The 17,592-nt window shown below is 39.2% G+C and overlaps 1 protein-coding gene across 3 annotated transcripts in view; it reads right to left on the reverse strand.

Annotated features, from left to right (window-relative positions):
- Nucleotides 1-17,592, reverse strand: part of ldlrap1b (low density lipoprotein receptor adaptor protein 1b) — a 35,591-nt gene that overhangs the window by 1,268 nt on the left and 16,731 nt on the right. For 2 of the 3 annotated variants that reach the window (XM_086050215.1, XM_086050214.1), the window contains exons 3-8: nt 16,963-17,075; nt 12,804-12,918; nt 12,229-12,301; nt 8,323-8,418; nt 6,625-6,758; nt 5,664-5,698 (exon numbers count right to left, since the gene is read on the reverse strand). In XM_086050215.1, the coding sequence (XP_085906341.1) occupies nt 5,664-5,698; nt 6,625-6,758; nt 8,323-8,418; nt 12,229-12,301; nt 12,804-12,918; nt 16,963-17,075 (566 nt within the window). Of the gene's footprint in view, nt 1-329; nt 362-5,663; nt 5,699-6,624; nt 6,759-8,322; nt 8,419-12,228; nt 12,302-12,803; nt 12,919-16,962; nt 17,076-17,592 lie in introns of all 3 variants that reach the window. The other variant, XM_086050216.1, reaches the window with a different exon arrangement.

Genomic DNA, 17,592 nt, shown 5'->3' on the forward strand with positions numbered 1-17,592 from the left:
CACACTGCAAACGCTTGTGAACAGCAACATAATGTAGGGATGTAAAGATGAGCCGTAGACACGTTAAAAGATTAACCACATAGCTACAAATGGTCTTTGCATGAAAGGCTCAAGTCCACTCTTTAATCAGAAGTTAATGGCAGATGAGAAACAACGTATGATGAGGAGTGAACTCTATTCTCTGTCTCGCTGCACAAGTCGTACAAGAGTTCTGAGCAGTGCTAATGGTTGATGGCATGTTGGAATGACTGTGCTCACATGTGGATATCCAGACAAATGGAGAGGGGAATGAGGTGGATCTAACTAGAGCCAGTGAATGACATTGTTACCTGAGCAGGATTCAAAGCTATCCAGACTGCGGCTGGAAAGGGGGGCAAACGTCAAAAGTCAGGTAACACTGCAAATGTGTTTCAAATAGATGAATATGTACAAACCACTTCACTGGCAACTTAAGATGTTCAACTGCTTGCTAATGCAAATATCAAATGGGCAAGGCAAGGAATTTTGGTCAAGTTCTGATAGAGCACACCAATGAGAAAGAGGTGACAAGTCTGATTTGGGATTTTTGCCGTTTTAGCAGAATGAGACACAAAAATATCCAATAGGACAGGTCTTGACACAAAAATGGTCTCACTGTAACCAAAACAAACCACTCACAATAGTTAATGACAGTAAAGATGAGCAGTTTTCAATAGCACTGAAAAGTAGAAGACTAGGCTAGTGGTGACACTTCTGGCAACTTTGAATAGGTTACAACTTACTCAGAAATGGGACAATAGAAGTGAGAAAAAAGTGCCTGGTTCTACGAGGATGGATTTACATTGCAGGTCCTTGTGCCCTATTCCAATTTAAATGTCTAGATCCATTTTTTTTTTTTTAAATCAACACTGATTCCTATACTGCAGTCGCATTGGCAGAAATCCGGTATGCATCATGCATTATTGGCACTAGGGCTGGGCGATATGACTGAAAAGTATATCACGATATAAGTGTTTCATATTAGTGGACATATATTGAATTTTTTTTAACTATTTAAAATAATGACCCGAAGAAAAATACATTTAGGTCATTTTAACATAATACTTAACCTTTAATAAGAGGTCAATGTAACTATGAAATAGTGAAATAAATTGGTCGATATAAAGATGAAACAAACTCCATTTTAAAGATAATCTGCTTAGAAGGGCTAAGAAATGTTTGAAAAACTGTCACAAGTAAGTATTTCATATCAGTCAATATTGATAATTATTGATTTTGTTTTAAACCTTCTCTTTAAATCACAGTTAACTGTTTTTTGTACATCGTTATGTAGTGTAATGTGCAGTTTGTCCTCCATCAGTGCATTGTAAATGCTTATTTGCATTAGGTCTACCCCAAAGCAGTTGCTGACATGTATTAGCCTTCATTCAATGTTCGTCCAATGTAAGTGAACGAATACTCTCTTGCAGTGCATACATCATCGTTGACCAACCGTCTTAGGACTACTTTATCTTTTTAGCGGACTCATTCTTGCCATAGTCCATTCATATTTTACTTGCTTGATTTTACCTCAAGTGCGATGCCGGTGTCGGATAAGGCTAACTACTGCTAGCATGTCAAAGACAAGAACTCCTCTACTTGTACACCATGGCTCCACGGGTTTTTAATAGGGTTATCGAGTCGAGTGGTCATTTATTTGAGCAAAGTTACGTCGCTCGCCCGCTGGACGCGAGCATAGCGCACGGCCACCGGGCCCGTGAGCATGCTCCGTTGAGTTAACGGCTTCTTTCTTGTTGGTTTAAATGCTTCTTCCTCGTTGGTTTAAAAGTTCATGCTTCTTTGGTTTAAACGCTTCTTCTTCATGTTTGGAGGCGGAAGCGCGCTGCCTACATCACGCACCATGCTGCGATTGGATTTGTTTTTCTTATCGAACGTTTTATCAAAGGCATTTTCTATTGGTATCGATCACGTGTCAATCGCGATACATATTGAATCGAATTGATATCGAAAATATCGGCCCAGCCCTAAATGGCACCCTTGTTTAATATGAAGAAAACGTCAGCTCCTGATCATTTGTTTTTATAAATAATATAGTACTAAAACGTTTAAAAAAAAATAACCCCCCCCCAATAAAATCTAATCTTTAATTCAAGTGCATTTATTCAGTGTGGAAAAACAAAAACCCACATTAAGAAATAATTATTTTCCATAAAATCATAATCTTCTGACAATACTTTGGACAAGCCCCTTTTGCCAACACAAGAGCACCTAATCTTCTTCGATGTTTCACAAAATAGGAGAATAAAGAGAGTGATCTTCAACCATCCCTCTGCAAAATCTCTCAAAACCATCCAGTGACCTGAGTCCTCTCCTATGCACTCTCCTCTTTAGCGCACTCCACAGGTTTTCAATGGGGTTGAGGTCAGGGGACTGAGATGGCCATGGGAGGAGCCTGAGTCTGTGTATAGTAAACCATGTGTACAATTTTCAGTATGAGAGTATGCATCTGCAATGAAAATTGAATTTATTTTAAGGCTTTAAACATCTTAATCAGGGGTGACAATAATTACGGAGGCCACTGTATATATACATTTACATCTTTGTTCCCCAAATTAATTTAAATAACTTTAAAACTGTATAAATATGCACAATGTAGAATAGTGCGCACACCAAGACAACAAAAGAGCACTGAATGTGCTCTGAAAGTGATGAGAGAGCCATTACACCTGCTGGAGTAGTGAAGGGGATTCGATACTGTCCGCTAAGATCGATTCTCAAACTTAAAGCGTTGATACGGTTGATACTTCACTCATTTGAGGAACTGCATTTGCAGAATTGTACCACAAAGGAAATCAGTACTGGTAGAGATTAGCAGCCTCACACAAGAACCGCACCAGCAGTGGGTCTTTCCGTGTAGCAATGAAAGTTATTAAAACAGTTACATATTGATAGGTAGCACCAAAATCTTTTGATAGCGGCCAAAAGTTGCTTGTGGTGCCTGCAACTGTAATGTTTTATTTTGTGGAGCCGATCAATGATGACAAATTAAAGACAAAAAACGTGCATTAAATGCAAAATATCTACCAATCTGATCCAGCCAATTAGATCTGTGAAAAGTCCAGATTTCTCTTATCATGCACTTTTCAAGAGGGTTGTCCTGCTCCCTAATGGAGAAATTGATTAACTACAGTTTTCACAAACCCATAATTGCAATTTTAAAAAATGTAAGTACGTCCAGCAAATCCACGCCATCTCACTAATTGACAAGTAGTGTCATGTTGCAAATAAGTAGTGGAATTAAAAATTGTTAAACAGATTGACCTGGCCCATGGAGGAAGCAGGAGTAATTTTCTCCTACACTCCAACACCAACAACAACTTCCAATAAAAACACCTTTTTGTAATGGGCAGCATTCACTAGGCAGGCTCGAAAGCAGCCTTCAATTATAGAACAGCTCTATCCGTGCTCATGCCAGGAGCATTCTCATTAAACGGCGAGTGGGAGATTTATGATGTTGGGGTGTAATTACAGTGTGGAGAAAAATAATCATCTGATAATGGAGCAAAAATACATAAATAAAATAAATTGCCTCCAGGTACTTGGTGGCATTAACTGTAGTACATCCCACCCTTCATGCATGCACTAATGAGGGATGAATGATACTTCATGGTGGTCTTTAAAAAGTGTTTTTAAAAAAAATCTAAACATCAGATGCACCATTCAACTTGGCAGAAGACCACTCGACGACTTCAATAGTGTTGTTGCAGGCATGCAGACTACAATGGCCAATTAATCACAGCTCTATTCAGATTACTTTGGGGATGGCATATACGAGCTGGAGAAATTCCAATCAATCATAAACAACAGCAATGTAACACTTTCCAGACTGTTCCGTGGACATCGATTTTACAGTGCTTGGTTCAAGTGACACAATTCCAATTTTTGCTCCAAAGTAGCACTATTTGCACCGAGGCATCACGGCAGCATTAAGGAAAAGAAAAAAAATGGATGGAACCATATTCTGGTGCACACAAACATCTGTCCAAATGTTGAAAAAAAACTGTGAAGTAATATTTTTAGGGCTGCAAACTAACGATTAGTTTAATACTCGATTAATGTGTTGATTATTTAGTCAATTTATCGATGAATCGATATAAAAATATATATACATCCGTGTAATTATTTAAAAACAGAACATTGTCATATTGACATTGCAGAAAATGCGCAAACCTTAATTGTGATTCAGTTCCTGGTTCGGTCCATCCCTAACATGTCACAAAAATTGGCAAAAATGTTGATCATTGTTTTTCATAGTAAAAGCAGATGTTTGCAAATGTCTCATTTGGAAAAAAAAAAAAAAAGTCTGCTTTCATGGAGAACTACAGAAATCTGGGAAAATGTTACCGTTAAGAACACAAAATTTCAAGGATTTGGACAATTTAGTTGTTAAAAGTTAAAAAGATTTCTTGTACACCTAAATACTTTTATTCTATATTTATTGTTTACATCTGTCGGATATATGTGTCACTACGAACGCATGTACGTGTAAATGCGGATGAAGTGGGGCCTCTCCCATCTTTGGGCAAGGGACAGGGTACACCCTGCAATGGTCAGCCAATTGCAATTGGATGAAAAAAAAAAAAAAAGGTTTCCCATGAGCCTACGATGCAGGAATGTGGGGGGAAGCCGGGGTACCCTGAGAAAACCGACGTCACGTAAGCTCTGAGAACAGAAATTCCACACAGGAAGGTCTGAGCCAAGATTAACATCCACAAAGTGAGAACTGTGATTCAGACGTGTCAACCACTCATCCACTGTGCTGCTCCGACATGTAAATAAACAGTCGCAAAAAGAAAAATAATAATAATAATAATAGTAATAATAACAACATATTATGTATATCAGATAACATTATTATGAATTCAAACTGGGCATTTTGACCTCTAGTCTAAATCTAGTTAAAACATGACAAAATGCAGTTGCAATAACTACCACTAGATGGAAGAAGAACCAAAACAAACAAAAAAAAAAAAACTAAAATTTACTGCAATACTGTCCTGAAATACTGATACAGTTGCATGTTTTTTAAAAGTCTAGTTTAGTTTAGGTTTAAAACTGGATGAATTAATACAATACCTTAACAATTTACTTATAAGAATAACATACTATTAGTAATAGCTAATAATGCATTCACTGTCGAAAAGAAGGACTACAATTAAAATACTAAAATAATTCTCACAATACAGATTCTTTCTCAAAGATTCATCTTTGATACAAATTTTGTGTTGGCTCTCATTAGATGTTTCAAAAGTACCTAAAATGTGGCTGGTGAAATTAAATGCAGGTCACTATTCTACCACAACTGCTGCCTTAAATGTCAAACATTACTTAATATTTTCCCTTAGCAATGTGTCTCCCTAAAAGCAAATCAGAGACATAAATTGTCTGTGATAGAAAATATAAAATGCACTTTTGTCGACTGAGATGACGGTAAGAGGAGCAAGAATAGCAGCATGATTTGAGGACAGTGTCGACCACATTGGGGCCCTGCAAGATGAGCCTGTTGGCAGAAGTCAGATAGTTGGCAGTGGTGTGGGCGTGCACTATTTCCAATGTTCTAACACCTTTGGGGGATGTTTTGCTTATAAAAATAAATAAATAAATAAATAAAGATATCTGTTTACCTTGAGAACGCCTCATCCAGACCATCCTCAAGCTCCTAACAGACACGAGAAGGTTAATTTCTAAATCACATCACCATATACATTACATTAATCTTCCTCAAAGTGGATTTTAAGTTATGTGGTTAATAATACAGCTCATTGCATGCATACACTCATGCAAATACACGCACGCACACATACACACGCGCCCACACCTCTTGCCCATCTCAACATAAAAGAGGAGGCGAAACTTTTTTCCCTCCGGCAACTAAAACTTTGCCCACATTTTATGTTTAAAGCCTTTTTCCAAAATGAATTACATTCCCTTTCTCCCTCAAAATCCGACACACAAATCCCCATGAAAGATTTTTGCTAATTTATTCAGGTGACAATGACGGCTCACCTGTTTTCTGAAGCTGAGTCGTGATTGGTTGTTACCTGAGCAACTGTGATGTCATTTTTAGCTGAGCTTCAAGTGACAAAATTGCCACCCCCAGAGATAGACAAAAACGGGTGGATTTGACTACTTAATTCATATTCCACAAATGCAATATCAATCAGAATGCTGTGTTTAGACTAGTGGGGCTGCATAGAATATATTCTTGCAAAGAAAATTTGGGGGTGGACTTCCCCTTTTAAGTTTTAAATTTTAATAACTTGGCAAAAATCTACTTGTAAAAAAAGAAAAACCTTTTCCATGTTATGATTTCTGGGTGCTGTGTTTACAATTGTTAGTAAGAAATAAATGCATTCCATTTTGGAATCAGGCTGTAACATAAAATGTGTGAGAAGTGAAGCTTTGTGAATAATTTCCCACTGTAGTAGCAGCAGAACCGTACAATGCTCCCGTCTGCAAGTACACTCGCTTTACAGCCAATCAAAATTTCCCTTTAATCAGTAACACAAAACTGTTGCATAGTATTTGATCATATCAATACTATGTCAATTCAGCCGAAACTACACAAAATGTTGACTGTCTTACCCATACTGTATTGTTGTTCTCAGTTGCATGATTATGGACCGTAAAGGAATTCAAATCCGTTTGAATTGTTCCTGAGTGGACCAACGTTACATTGGCCCCTTCCGCCAAATCGAGGAGTTTTGTTGTGGCTCCCTCTGCAAAACAAAACCAACACAAATAGGACCCTTTTATTTAACACGTGTCGTTCTTCACATACACCTTAATTGCATCCTGTTGCGCTCATTTCAGCCATGAATAGCAGCGTGTATTCAAAACCCCTGTTGATGCTTCACTTTACGTTGAGGTTCACTTCACCTTATTAAGCATCTAAAGTATCTCATTGAGGTTACCTTCTGTGCATTAAGTGAGCTTGGACTGACCCTACTGTACCACATTGACATCAGTGATCTGTAATGAGATGCACTTGCCGGCTGATTAATGTGTGTCAGCCCTAATATTTGAGCACTCTTCTAGCTAATGATGTCCGCTGACAACAGTTAAAACTCTCTCGAAAGCAACTGTTCAGTGCTGTAATTTCACTTCTCAAAATCAAAACGTCCATCTTTTGGTGACCTCCCTGTGGCCTGTCATTTGGAATTGAAGGAAAATCACATTTGTGTGCCTGTGGAATGCAATTCACATCAACCTCTGTCCTCTGTCTACACAGGCTTGAACGTATTCACAGAAATCTCCCCCTTTTGAAGGTATTATTGATGATGGATCTGTAATTTGTTAAAATGGGAATGGATCATAGAGAAAACACCAAACTGTTGTTAAAAGGTGACAGGAGAGTTTCGTATTTCACGACAAAAGCGGCATCAGTGATCCTGCATCTCACTGACTCGTCAATGGCTTGCTGCGTGGTTGTGCAGAGTAAAGCGAGCATAAATGACCTTGTGACGGTTCCAATGCTGAGCTGTCCTCAATCTGTGCCATTACAGGCATAGAAGCTTCAACTATGTACAAATGAAGCCAATGACATTTACAAGAATCTATTCCACGACGACACTATGTCTGCTTAGAGGCACAGTATAGAATTCCAAATGCCTCATTTACCCATAAAAAAGCCTATTGACTTTCATTTGTTTTGTTTTTTTCCTCCCTCCTCCCAAATAAAGCACCAAAAGAGATTTCAGAGATCATTTCTAGCTTGAGGCTATTTGGCTGGAAGGATGACCACAAAGCTGATGTCAGATGTTCCTGGACTTGGTTCAAGCTGAACCCTCCGTTATCAAATGGATCAGAGAAAACGGGAGCATTTTATATTTGATGTAGTCAATGTGACAGGAAAAGGACATGCACACATGCACGCATGTAAATGGGTGTGCAGCCATTGTGCCTTCTTAACCCAGCTAGGAAAAAAAAGCCATAGCTGATGATGCCTTAAAGGATGTTAAGCTCAATGAGATGTCAATAACTTCCTGTTCACAAGACATGACGAGGAAACACTTGGGAGGATCCGTGTGAACAATCAGGTCACAGAAATCATCAATTACTCAAACCGTAGGAGTTATCTACTACTGTATAGTTTTTCCAAATAAAAGAAAGCATCTTAACAGCTACCATGTGCATCCACCTTTATTGTCATTGTCTGTGCATTACATGAAAGCCAAGGAGAAAGAGAGACCCAGGCTGTTTGTTAGCTGAACTCCGGCCTCAATGCAAGGCAACATTTGACAAGTGGCTGATATTAGCATGATGTTGGGTGACACGACTGACCTCCTCCCTTCAGGCTGCCAAGGCTGGCTGAGCTGTCGGACTGGGTGCTGTTGACTCCTTCACCATCTGAACCCGACTTCACTCGCTTCTCCTTTTCTGCGTATGTGGCAACACAGTGGTCGAAAGGATGAGGACAATGAGACAGAGTGCAGTTATAGAAAAGGCCAGAGGGCTACAACACAGGAAAGCTGAAACAATGGGGTGATTGTCCTTGCACAACTGTGTCCTCATCTAGCAGTGAGAAAAAAAATATAATCAAATGTTCCACCACTCACACATACAATAATATGTTTCAACAAATAAGCAGGAACAATTGGCTGATAAGATTAGCCTAATTAAGTTTGCTTGAATTGTGAGGCACTGAATTGCAAAAACAACAACATCCAGTTCATGCAATAGTGATTGCAGCTTGGGAATTAAAAAGGCAGGGCATCTGTGTAAAACCAAGTGGCTAGTGCCAAACATCCTCATCCGTTAAGTTTTACCATAGAACAATTCATCAAGAACATTAACTCATCAATTAATATTCCCAATGTCATCATACTTTCTGTTCCCATTCAGTTTGGTCTCCTTACAAATATTTATAACATGCATACACATAGCGGTAGTAATGGTAATGGCTACTTGAGTAATTGTGTTTTCCGAGCCAGTATGGTTTGCCTCTGTCCAATAATTCCAGGCAGCTTTAGTGATAGCAGTGAGACTAATGTATCCCCTGTGGTTGTGGTTCACAGTTGTCTGTAATAAACATGGTTCCAGCTGAAGTCACGCCTTTTTGGAGTTACCAATAGTGGGCCGGTGAATATTCTACAAATGCACATGTTTTAAAACTACTGGGAATTGTAGAATGTAGAGGAACGCGGGTCAAGACCGTGTGGTCGACTGTTGGAATGGCCTCTTTGTTTCATTTACAGAAACCCTCTTCCTGATTGGGTGTTTTCACCCGCCTTCTTTCTTTGCTTCCTTGGCCATAACAGAGACCACTACTTTCTTTTCAAGACAAATACATTCTCCCCTTTGTAAGAACTTGACGATAGGGTAGAAAGGTGGGAACTGTCAATCCAAACCTCCTTAAAAAGGCTGAGTAAATAACCTTGGCTTAAAATGAGACAGCACCAGTGAGCAACATTGACACTATCACAAACATTTTCCTCCCCTTTCAAATTCACTGTCACAACACACCCCACCTCTACCTCCTTTTATTTTCACACACCCTCCTTATCAGAAACAGTTGTGTGTGCTAGGGCTACAGTATGTGTCAAGAATATAACTACACAAGGATGGGAGGCTCACTGTGTCTTATGCGAAAATGATATTGGACCTTTTATTCAAGACACACAAAAAGCAAAGGTAGGCAGAAGTGGTGATGTTGAAATTAACCTTGTGCCTTCCTTGCCACCAATCATCGACAGTGAAGTACCATATGCATTAAATTACATGAATGTTCTGCTGAGCCGTGTGAAAAGAACGAGAAGCCGTGTGTCCAGTCCTTACGCAGCAATTTTGATTGTCTGCCATGTCCAGAAGAGTGCACTCGCTCTATGAAAGGGTGGTGGGGTTGCTTGGGCAAACAAAAGAAAAACTGTGTGTATACAATGAAACAAATCTCCTGTAGGCTGTGCTCTATGCAGAAAGGAAATGGCAGATGAAGACTAGTCTGCCCACCTTTGCCTGAGGTTATAACCTCTGCTCCATTCTTTTTCTCCCCAATGTCAATCATTTTTGACCAGGACAAATGCCCATTAAAAAGAGGAATTTCTCACTAGGTTTGTAGAAGAGAATTTGGTCACTACATATGCAAGCTGCTGTAACTTTGAGTGTATTGGTAGAGTTTAAGGATGTGAGTTTACAAGATAACCATGATTTGTTTTGATGAACGCCGTCCGAGAGGCAGAGGTGGGCAGTGGCGTAGCCAGAACGTGGTTAATGGGTGGCCCTGAATATTCTCTCACTGAGCACAACCCTCCTGTCCCGACACATCATATATTCAAATAAAATGACAAACTGAATAATATGAAGTTCAGATCTTCCTTGACAAACACAGTTATGCCATTCTTAATATTCAATAGCATAAAAAACAAAACGCAAATTTAAAAAATAATTTAACTCATTCACTGCCAGACATTTGCAGACCCTCTTTTATACTAACGTTTGAAAAAATTGGGGGAAAAAATCAAATAGGTTCCTGGGATTGAATGCCTGGACTGTGAAAATACAAGTAAATTCGTCAATGGCAGTGAAGGAGTTAATAATTTAAAAATATATATCGTTTCATGAATCTCACTGGGTAGGCAGTCTGTCAATCTTGGTGGGCCTGTGCCTGCGAGTATTTTTGTCATGATGAAAGCTAATTTTACTGTTACATTTTCTTGCTGTTTCCATTTTTATCTGTTTTGCTTACACAATGTATTTGTTTGTCAGACAGGCTTGCGCCTTGGGCACTGTCAGATGACTCAATTTCACCAGTCAAATGTAACTGGGAGGTCAGAAGTCAGTTAAACTTTACTCACCAGTTACTCTGTACTTGAGTAGTGTTTTCACTGAATAATTAAAGTGGAAGTCATGTCAAAAATGTTCATTACATTAATATGTTATATGCGCACGCACTAGTCTAAACACGGCATTCTGATTAATATTGCGTTTGTGGAATATGAATTAAACCGAAAAATCCACCCGGTTTTATCCATCTCAGGCGGCGGCCATTTTGCCACTTGCTGTCGACTGAAACTGTCAGCAAAGTGCCTATGGGCTCATCCTTTGAATGTCACACGACCAAACCTAGAAAACAGGTGAGCCGTGACCGGTTGTTCCCTGTGCCCTGAGGCAATGTGATGTCATTTTCAGTCCAGAGCAAGCATATGGCAAAATAGCCAGATCCTGAGATGAATAAAAATGAGTGGCTTTGCAGCTTAATTCGTATTCCACAGTGCCGTGTTTAGACTAGTAAAGAAATTGTTTTGACCTGACTTCCCCGTTCATCTCTCTCAAGTAATTATTTGAAAGACTACTTTTTACTTTTGATTGACTCATTGTTGTACAGTAGTAGTATCCACAAGTACAATTTTTGGCTACCTTACCTACAACTAAGAGGCACTTCTAATATTGTGTGCCTCTTATGAAACAAAACATTTTAAACCATTTTAACCTGCAACTAGTGGAGGCAGCTGTTGTCAAGATCGTCCGCAACCAAGAGATGTGGGCAAAAACAGGAAATTGTTATTTATTGTCTGAGCTGGAGAGGCACATAAAAAAAAGAAAAAAAGAAAAAAAGAAAATATCACCAATACTATGTGCCCTTGTTGTGACATGACCCTAAAAGAAGAGATCAAATTTCATGGGCCGTTTCTTTGCATGTGTACAACATAAAAACCTGAAACGGTTCTCTCATCCATCTTTCTGTAACAGCTTATCCTGTTCAGAGTTACGAGTAACGGCCGCCTATCCCGGCTGACTTGGGCCAAGAGGCAGACTATATACTGGACTGGTCACCAGTGGGAACATTGAGACCAATGTATTACCATTCACACTCAGATTCACACACTCACAGAGTAGGAACTGAAGCCACGCTGACTTCATACAAGTCAGGCCAGTCAACCACAGTAACCAAAAAGTTTCCACTTCTATAATACTTTGACTATGACTATGAGCATTATCATGTTGGTAAAGGCAAGATTTTGGTTCCGCTTATATCGGATTGCACAACGGTCTGTACATCATATGTGAGTAAGTTGTTAAACACAGTGTACTTGTTCTATGTGAACAAGATAAACTGAAGTTATGAAAAATACATTGGTTTAAAAAACAATAATACTCAAAAAGCTGAAGGAAAAGGAAAAAAACAAGAGGGGGAGGGAGAGATGAGGGAGGCATTTCCACTCATCTGTCATTCGGCTCTTGTAGTCATACCTTCCCTGGCAGCCTGCCAGAATTCAAATGCCACTCTGAAAGCCTGTGCCACTGTTAGGGTTACTGCTTGTGCCTGTTGTGGGGAAGTACAAACAAACACACACACGCACACACACGCACACAAACACATGACAGGGAAATGAGTAAAGGAAGACAAACGACAACTATTACATAACTCTTGGGTTCCTAATCCACAGTATGGATATTCAGGTACTGTGCTATGGCAGCGTAAACAAGGCGTGACGACCATTGCCATAAAAATAGAGACGCCATGACCTGTTTTAGGGAGCTGGGAGGCAATGTAGCATTTTGGCAAGAAGTACAATTAGCGAGGGGAAGGAAGAGGGTGGGGCTCACTTGTTGAGGAACCTCTAGAGAAGGTGGGAATGAAGATAACCTATCCTCCCCTCATGTTCTCCCTCATCATCTTCGGTTCTGACTGAATGTTTGCATGTTAACTTGTTGTCACACAGACAAAGTGGTTATATACTACCTGCAATTTTTAAACAAATGCCTCCACAAAGCTACTTTGGAATTTCTTTGCACTGAAACAATACACAGTCTTAATTGCTTACCACTTTTCTCTTTGTGCAGAGGAAGGCATGACATTCCAGTGCCTCATTGTGCTGGCTCTGGACGATGTAGGCAAACACTTTGTCATGCATCTTATCTGCTGTACAATAGGATATTCTGGAAAAAAACATACAATTTGAGGACCATGAAAAGCAATGTTGCGTTGACTACAGTCATTGATCATACAGTTAGCAGTGCGACGCAACTTATTGTAAATGGTTCAATATATTGCCACTATACTACCAACAATGTACGGCTGTGTCATTGTTACTTGTTGGTCTTTATATAACGAGCATGTATGCTACAAAGAAAATCTGTTCTCCACTACTTCTATAATGGATACTGTACACAAACTGCGAATGAGATTTAAAATAGTGGAGGAATGTCTTAGAGAAAAAAAGCCTAAAACTAATATCCAACATTTGCTTAAGGTGTCGGCGCTGTGAATATCAATATACATGTTTAAGTTGGTCACAACACAATCCTCAATGCGAATCTAAAGATATGCTAATTTCAAATCGATACGAGCTAAGGATAAAAAGTTGGCAGTAAGAATTGCAAGTCAACATGAGATTTAGTGTCAAATGTTTGCAATGAGGGCGTTGGGAAATTGGGTGTCTAAGATCCAATCAATTTGTTTTATTGATCCTCTAACTTCCTAGAGAATATTAAGACAGTAAAACTCAGACGGCAAGGTACAAGCAGCTTTGTGTCTTCACATCCTGTTGAGGAGATTGCTGCATGCACTTTACGTGGTTTTTACAGTGTAAACTAAGTCATAGTTATGTTCAAGCCGATGAACATAACTGACAATCAAATTTGCACTCAAGATGCTCATAAATGAACAGTCAGCCCCCAAAGTGTCTGAATAGATTTAAATAAATCTGATGTCAGTCAAAAGACAGTGATTTTTCCTTGACTTCCATTTTCAGTGTGAAATGCTACTTAAAAAGACTGCATAGAGCAGATTTAATACTGATGAAGTAAATGGTGTAAAGCTGTCACTGACATTGACAGTCACATTGCGACTTACCAATGAAGGCTTTGCTGTCAGTTACACCTAGGCTGGACTCAAAGTAGTGTAGGTCCTAGTACTCAATTCCAAATCCAACCATTTCAAGTGATACATATCAAATGACCGTGTGTGTATTTACAGATCACAGGAAACAACCCTGATGTGCAGATGATCAAATACCACATAACTACATCTGTGTCAACTCCAGGCGGTGACAGTACAGAAGCGATAAAAAAATAAATAAATAAATAAAAACAATACATTTATTAACCATTAAAAAAACATTTACTTAGTCGGTCTGGACTGACTGTTTGCCACCCTTCACCACCCCTTCCTTGATTTAAACAAAATAAAACACTAACTGGCCGCTGCTGTAAATTATTTTCCTTATTTAATGACCGACAAACTCCTAATGCCAATATTAAGACTGTATCAAATAGTCTATTCATTCACTGTAAAAGGAATTTCAATTGTGCCACTTGAGAGCAAAATATCTCAATTTTTCACTTGAACCTTCCAGTGTAAATCCAGCGCACCGGCACAACATTGAGACAAACAAATGAACATTTTGCTTGGTAGCTATTAATGGTCAGTTTTGACTGACAAAACCAGAGCTATATTGCTGGTGTATAACCAAGCATTTCCGACAGTTTGTCCAGCACAAACACCTAAGTGCGATACAGTGCCATTTTAATATTACAACTATGCATTATTAATAAAGGCTGAAACGAATCCTCCAGTAATTCGGGTACCTCAGTTCCAAAAAACGCTGGAGGCATTTTTTCTGCCTCGGGTACCCGCTCATTTACGTGTACAATGTCAGAAAGAAGTAGTCAAGCCTGTCGCAGCAACAATAGTTTATGCTATGCATGACAGAAACACGCCGCCGATGTCAACAACACAACGTCGTCCTGAAATGTAACGTTCAATCGCTAATTAAGGGCGTTAAAAAACAACTTAATTCCCATAGCTGGGCATCGGGCCTCCGAGTTTCCGTTCTGCATATTCAATCGAGCCACATGGTCCCAGTCGGTCGGAGTCAGCCAACCAGCGTCAAGAACAGACTTAACCAATAAAGCGTCATATGCAGGTGCCGCACTCCTGACACGCGGTCGAGTAAGGAAACAATAAAATATAAAAGGGTGTGCTGTAACTTGCAGTCCAATAGACGCAATGACATGTGTCCCATATTCTTTTTATTTCACCGATGACAACGCTGTGTGTGTGTCAGTTGTTTTTGTTTGATATTTTTTCTTTGTCTGCTCGGCGCCAGCGTGTGACGTGAAGATTACATTCGGGACAGGTCGGGACCACGTAGGTCGATTATATATGCAGAACTGAAACTCGGCGACGGAGGGTGACTGATGCCCAGCTCTGGTAATTACACTAACAATGTATTGTACGGCGCCTGTTGTCAGTGTTTAGCGGCGGCTCCAGAGTTAGCGGCTAGTAGCGTTGGCGGCTAGAACAGTCTGATTACTTTTCAAAGGCATTTCTAAGAGACGTAAATGACTGCACACTTTGATGCTGACAGCCAGTTGCCGTTTCTAACGATCACTTTTTAACAAACCAGGCTCAAGTGTTGTTTTAGCCGGGAAAATCGCTACTGTGATTCTGATATCACTTCGTCTGATAGACCAAACACTATGGGGAGAGATGTTTAATGGAAATCACACCTGTAAATGATAACGAATTGATTTACTGAATTTATATAATGTCAAAAAATGTTGCATATTTAGGGCTGTCGAAGTTAAAGATTACAATTTTATGGAGCGTTAAAAAAATTAACTCTGCTTTATTTCTTCCTGTGGCAGCTAACCTCTGCTCACTTTGCAGCCAAAAGAGTCACTGCTGCAAAGTCAAACAAAGACAGACTTTTACATAGTTTTACTTTAAAAGTTGCTTGATGGCTCATTGGAGAAACCAAAACAATTTGCGCACTTTGTAAAGCCAACTCAAATACTATATTGGTTGTACGTCTTTGGTGTATCGTTCAATAGTTGTATTTTACAGGAAAATAATCATATTCAAGGATCAAAGGCAGCTATTACAACAGTCTTTGGATCGAAATATACTTTTATTTTACACATTCAAAGATTTTACTCAGGTAAATATCTGTTCCAAGCTTCGTATATAATTGGGAGTTGAAAAATATGATTAATTGTGATCAATTATGGAAAATTTTGCGATTCATTCGTTTAAAAAAAAAAAAAAAAAAAAATCACTTGACAGCGCTGTTATTAATATTTAAAATGTATGGTTTCTCTTGGAAGAAATGGGGAGAGATGTCTAGAATCTCACTAAAATGTTGATTATCTAAAAATGAAAACCAGTTGGTCATTATTAAGCTTTTTTAGTCTTCTGTATTCATAACCAAGCAAAAAATAAAAAAAATTATTTTCATCCAAATACCCGATTACTTCAGTAGGATAAACAAAGACCAAAAAATTTGATTGCTGCAGCCCTAATTATAAATGGTAAAATAGCTTGAAATGCCGATCAATAACCACAATTTTATTGTGCAAGTGTAACAATAGCGACACTCATTCAAGGAATTTAAATTATTTTGAAAATGTATGAAAAATAAACATAAAACAGCAACACTCATTCAGGCAATTTAAATTATTTTGAAAATTTATGAAAAATAATATACATACTTTGTGGAGGAAAGAAACCTACAATGTCAAGTAGATGCCTTCCAAGAAAGACTCAAGAGCTACCTCTCCTTATGCAGACCCATTAAAGTGGAATGATTCTGTGGTTAGAGGCCAACTAAGGTCATGCAGCTCTTAGTATGCAGGCTGAGGCGGGCAAAATGTTTCCATGGCAATTGTAGGAATGTTTGTGTCACTTGGGTGTGACAGTATGTGTGCATATCAGTCAGTCACACCTGCATGAAAGCTTATAGACATACGGCTGTTGTGCTGCTTCCTGGTGAGAGCGAGGCAGACTCCTGACAGACAAACACTTGAGCGTCACACCCCTTTACCCCACACAACAATCCAGTGACTGAGAATTAATGGCATGTGATGAATACTGTCGTTTTAATCTAGGGATGCAGTCTAGCTAAGATAGAAAGTATTCAATAACTGGTGCCGCCCAGTTGAATCATTGACTCAGTAAATGAGAGGAAGCGGAGAACTGACCTGTAAATGGAAATGTTTTCTATTAGCTGGTTGGAGGCACTGTCGTAAAGGATGATTCCGCGAGGGGAGACTGTTAGTGTGACTTTCTGGAGCTTTTTTCCACTGGCTTTGGCCTGAAGAACAAAACATGGAATAAAACAAGTGTGAGACAGAATGTATATACAGTACTGTGAAAAATGACTTCGCATATTTATCACACCTACATGTTTTGGATCGTTAAAACAATTTTAATATCCAACAAAAACAATCCAAGTAAATACAAAATGCAGTTTTTAAATGACGGTTTGTGACTCTGTGAAAAAGTAATTGCAGCCCCTTGTGAAATCATGAGTTAGCTGTGATTAACCGAAGCTTTTGGAAAGCAAGGTTCAATTTTGCTGGCCAACCCCCATGCCTGCTTACCGCCAGATTTAAGAAATCACTGCAATAATAGCTGTAAAAGCCGTATATCACTGAGCAGCGAAGGTTTGCAAGTGTGTGCACTGAGTGAATGCGTTTTCATCACGGTTCTTTCAAGGTCACACACAGTCACAAAGACGTGCGCCAACCATTTTAACCTTAAGGCCTAAAGCGCCATTAAGGCCTAAAGCGCCTGGCTCAACAGCTCCCCAAAACCTAAGGTCGTCCCCT

This window comes from Filicampus tigris, chromosome 13 (genome assembly GCF_054856515.1).
Source record: "Filicampus tigris isolate MCC_2025a chromosome 13, RoL_Ftig_1.0, whole genome shotgun sequence".
Lineage (NCBI taxonomy): Eukaryota > Metazoa > Chordata > Actinopteri > Syngnathiformes > Syngnathidae > Filicampus > Filicampus tigris.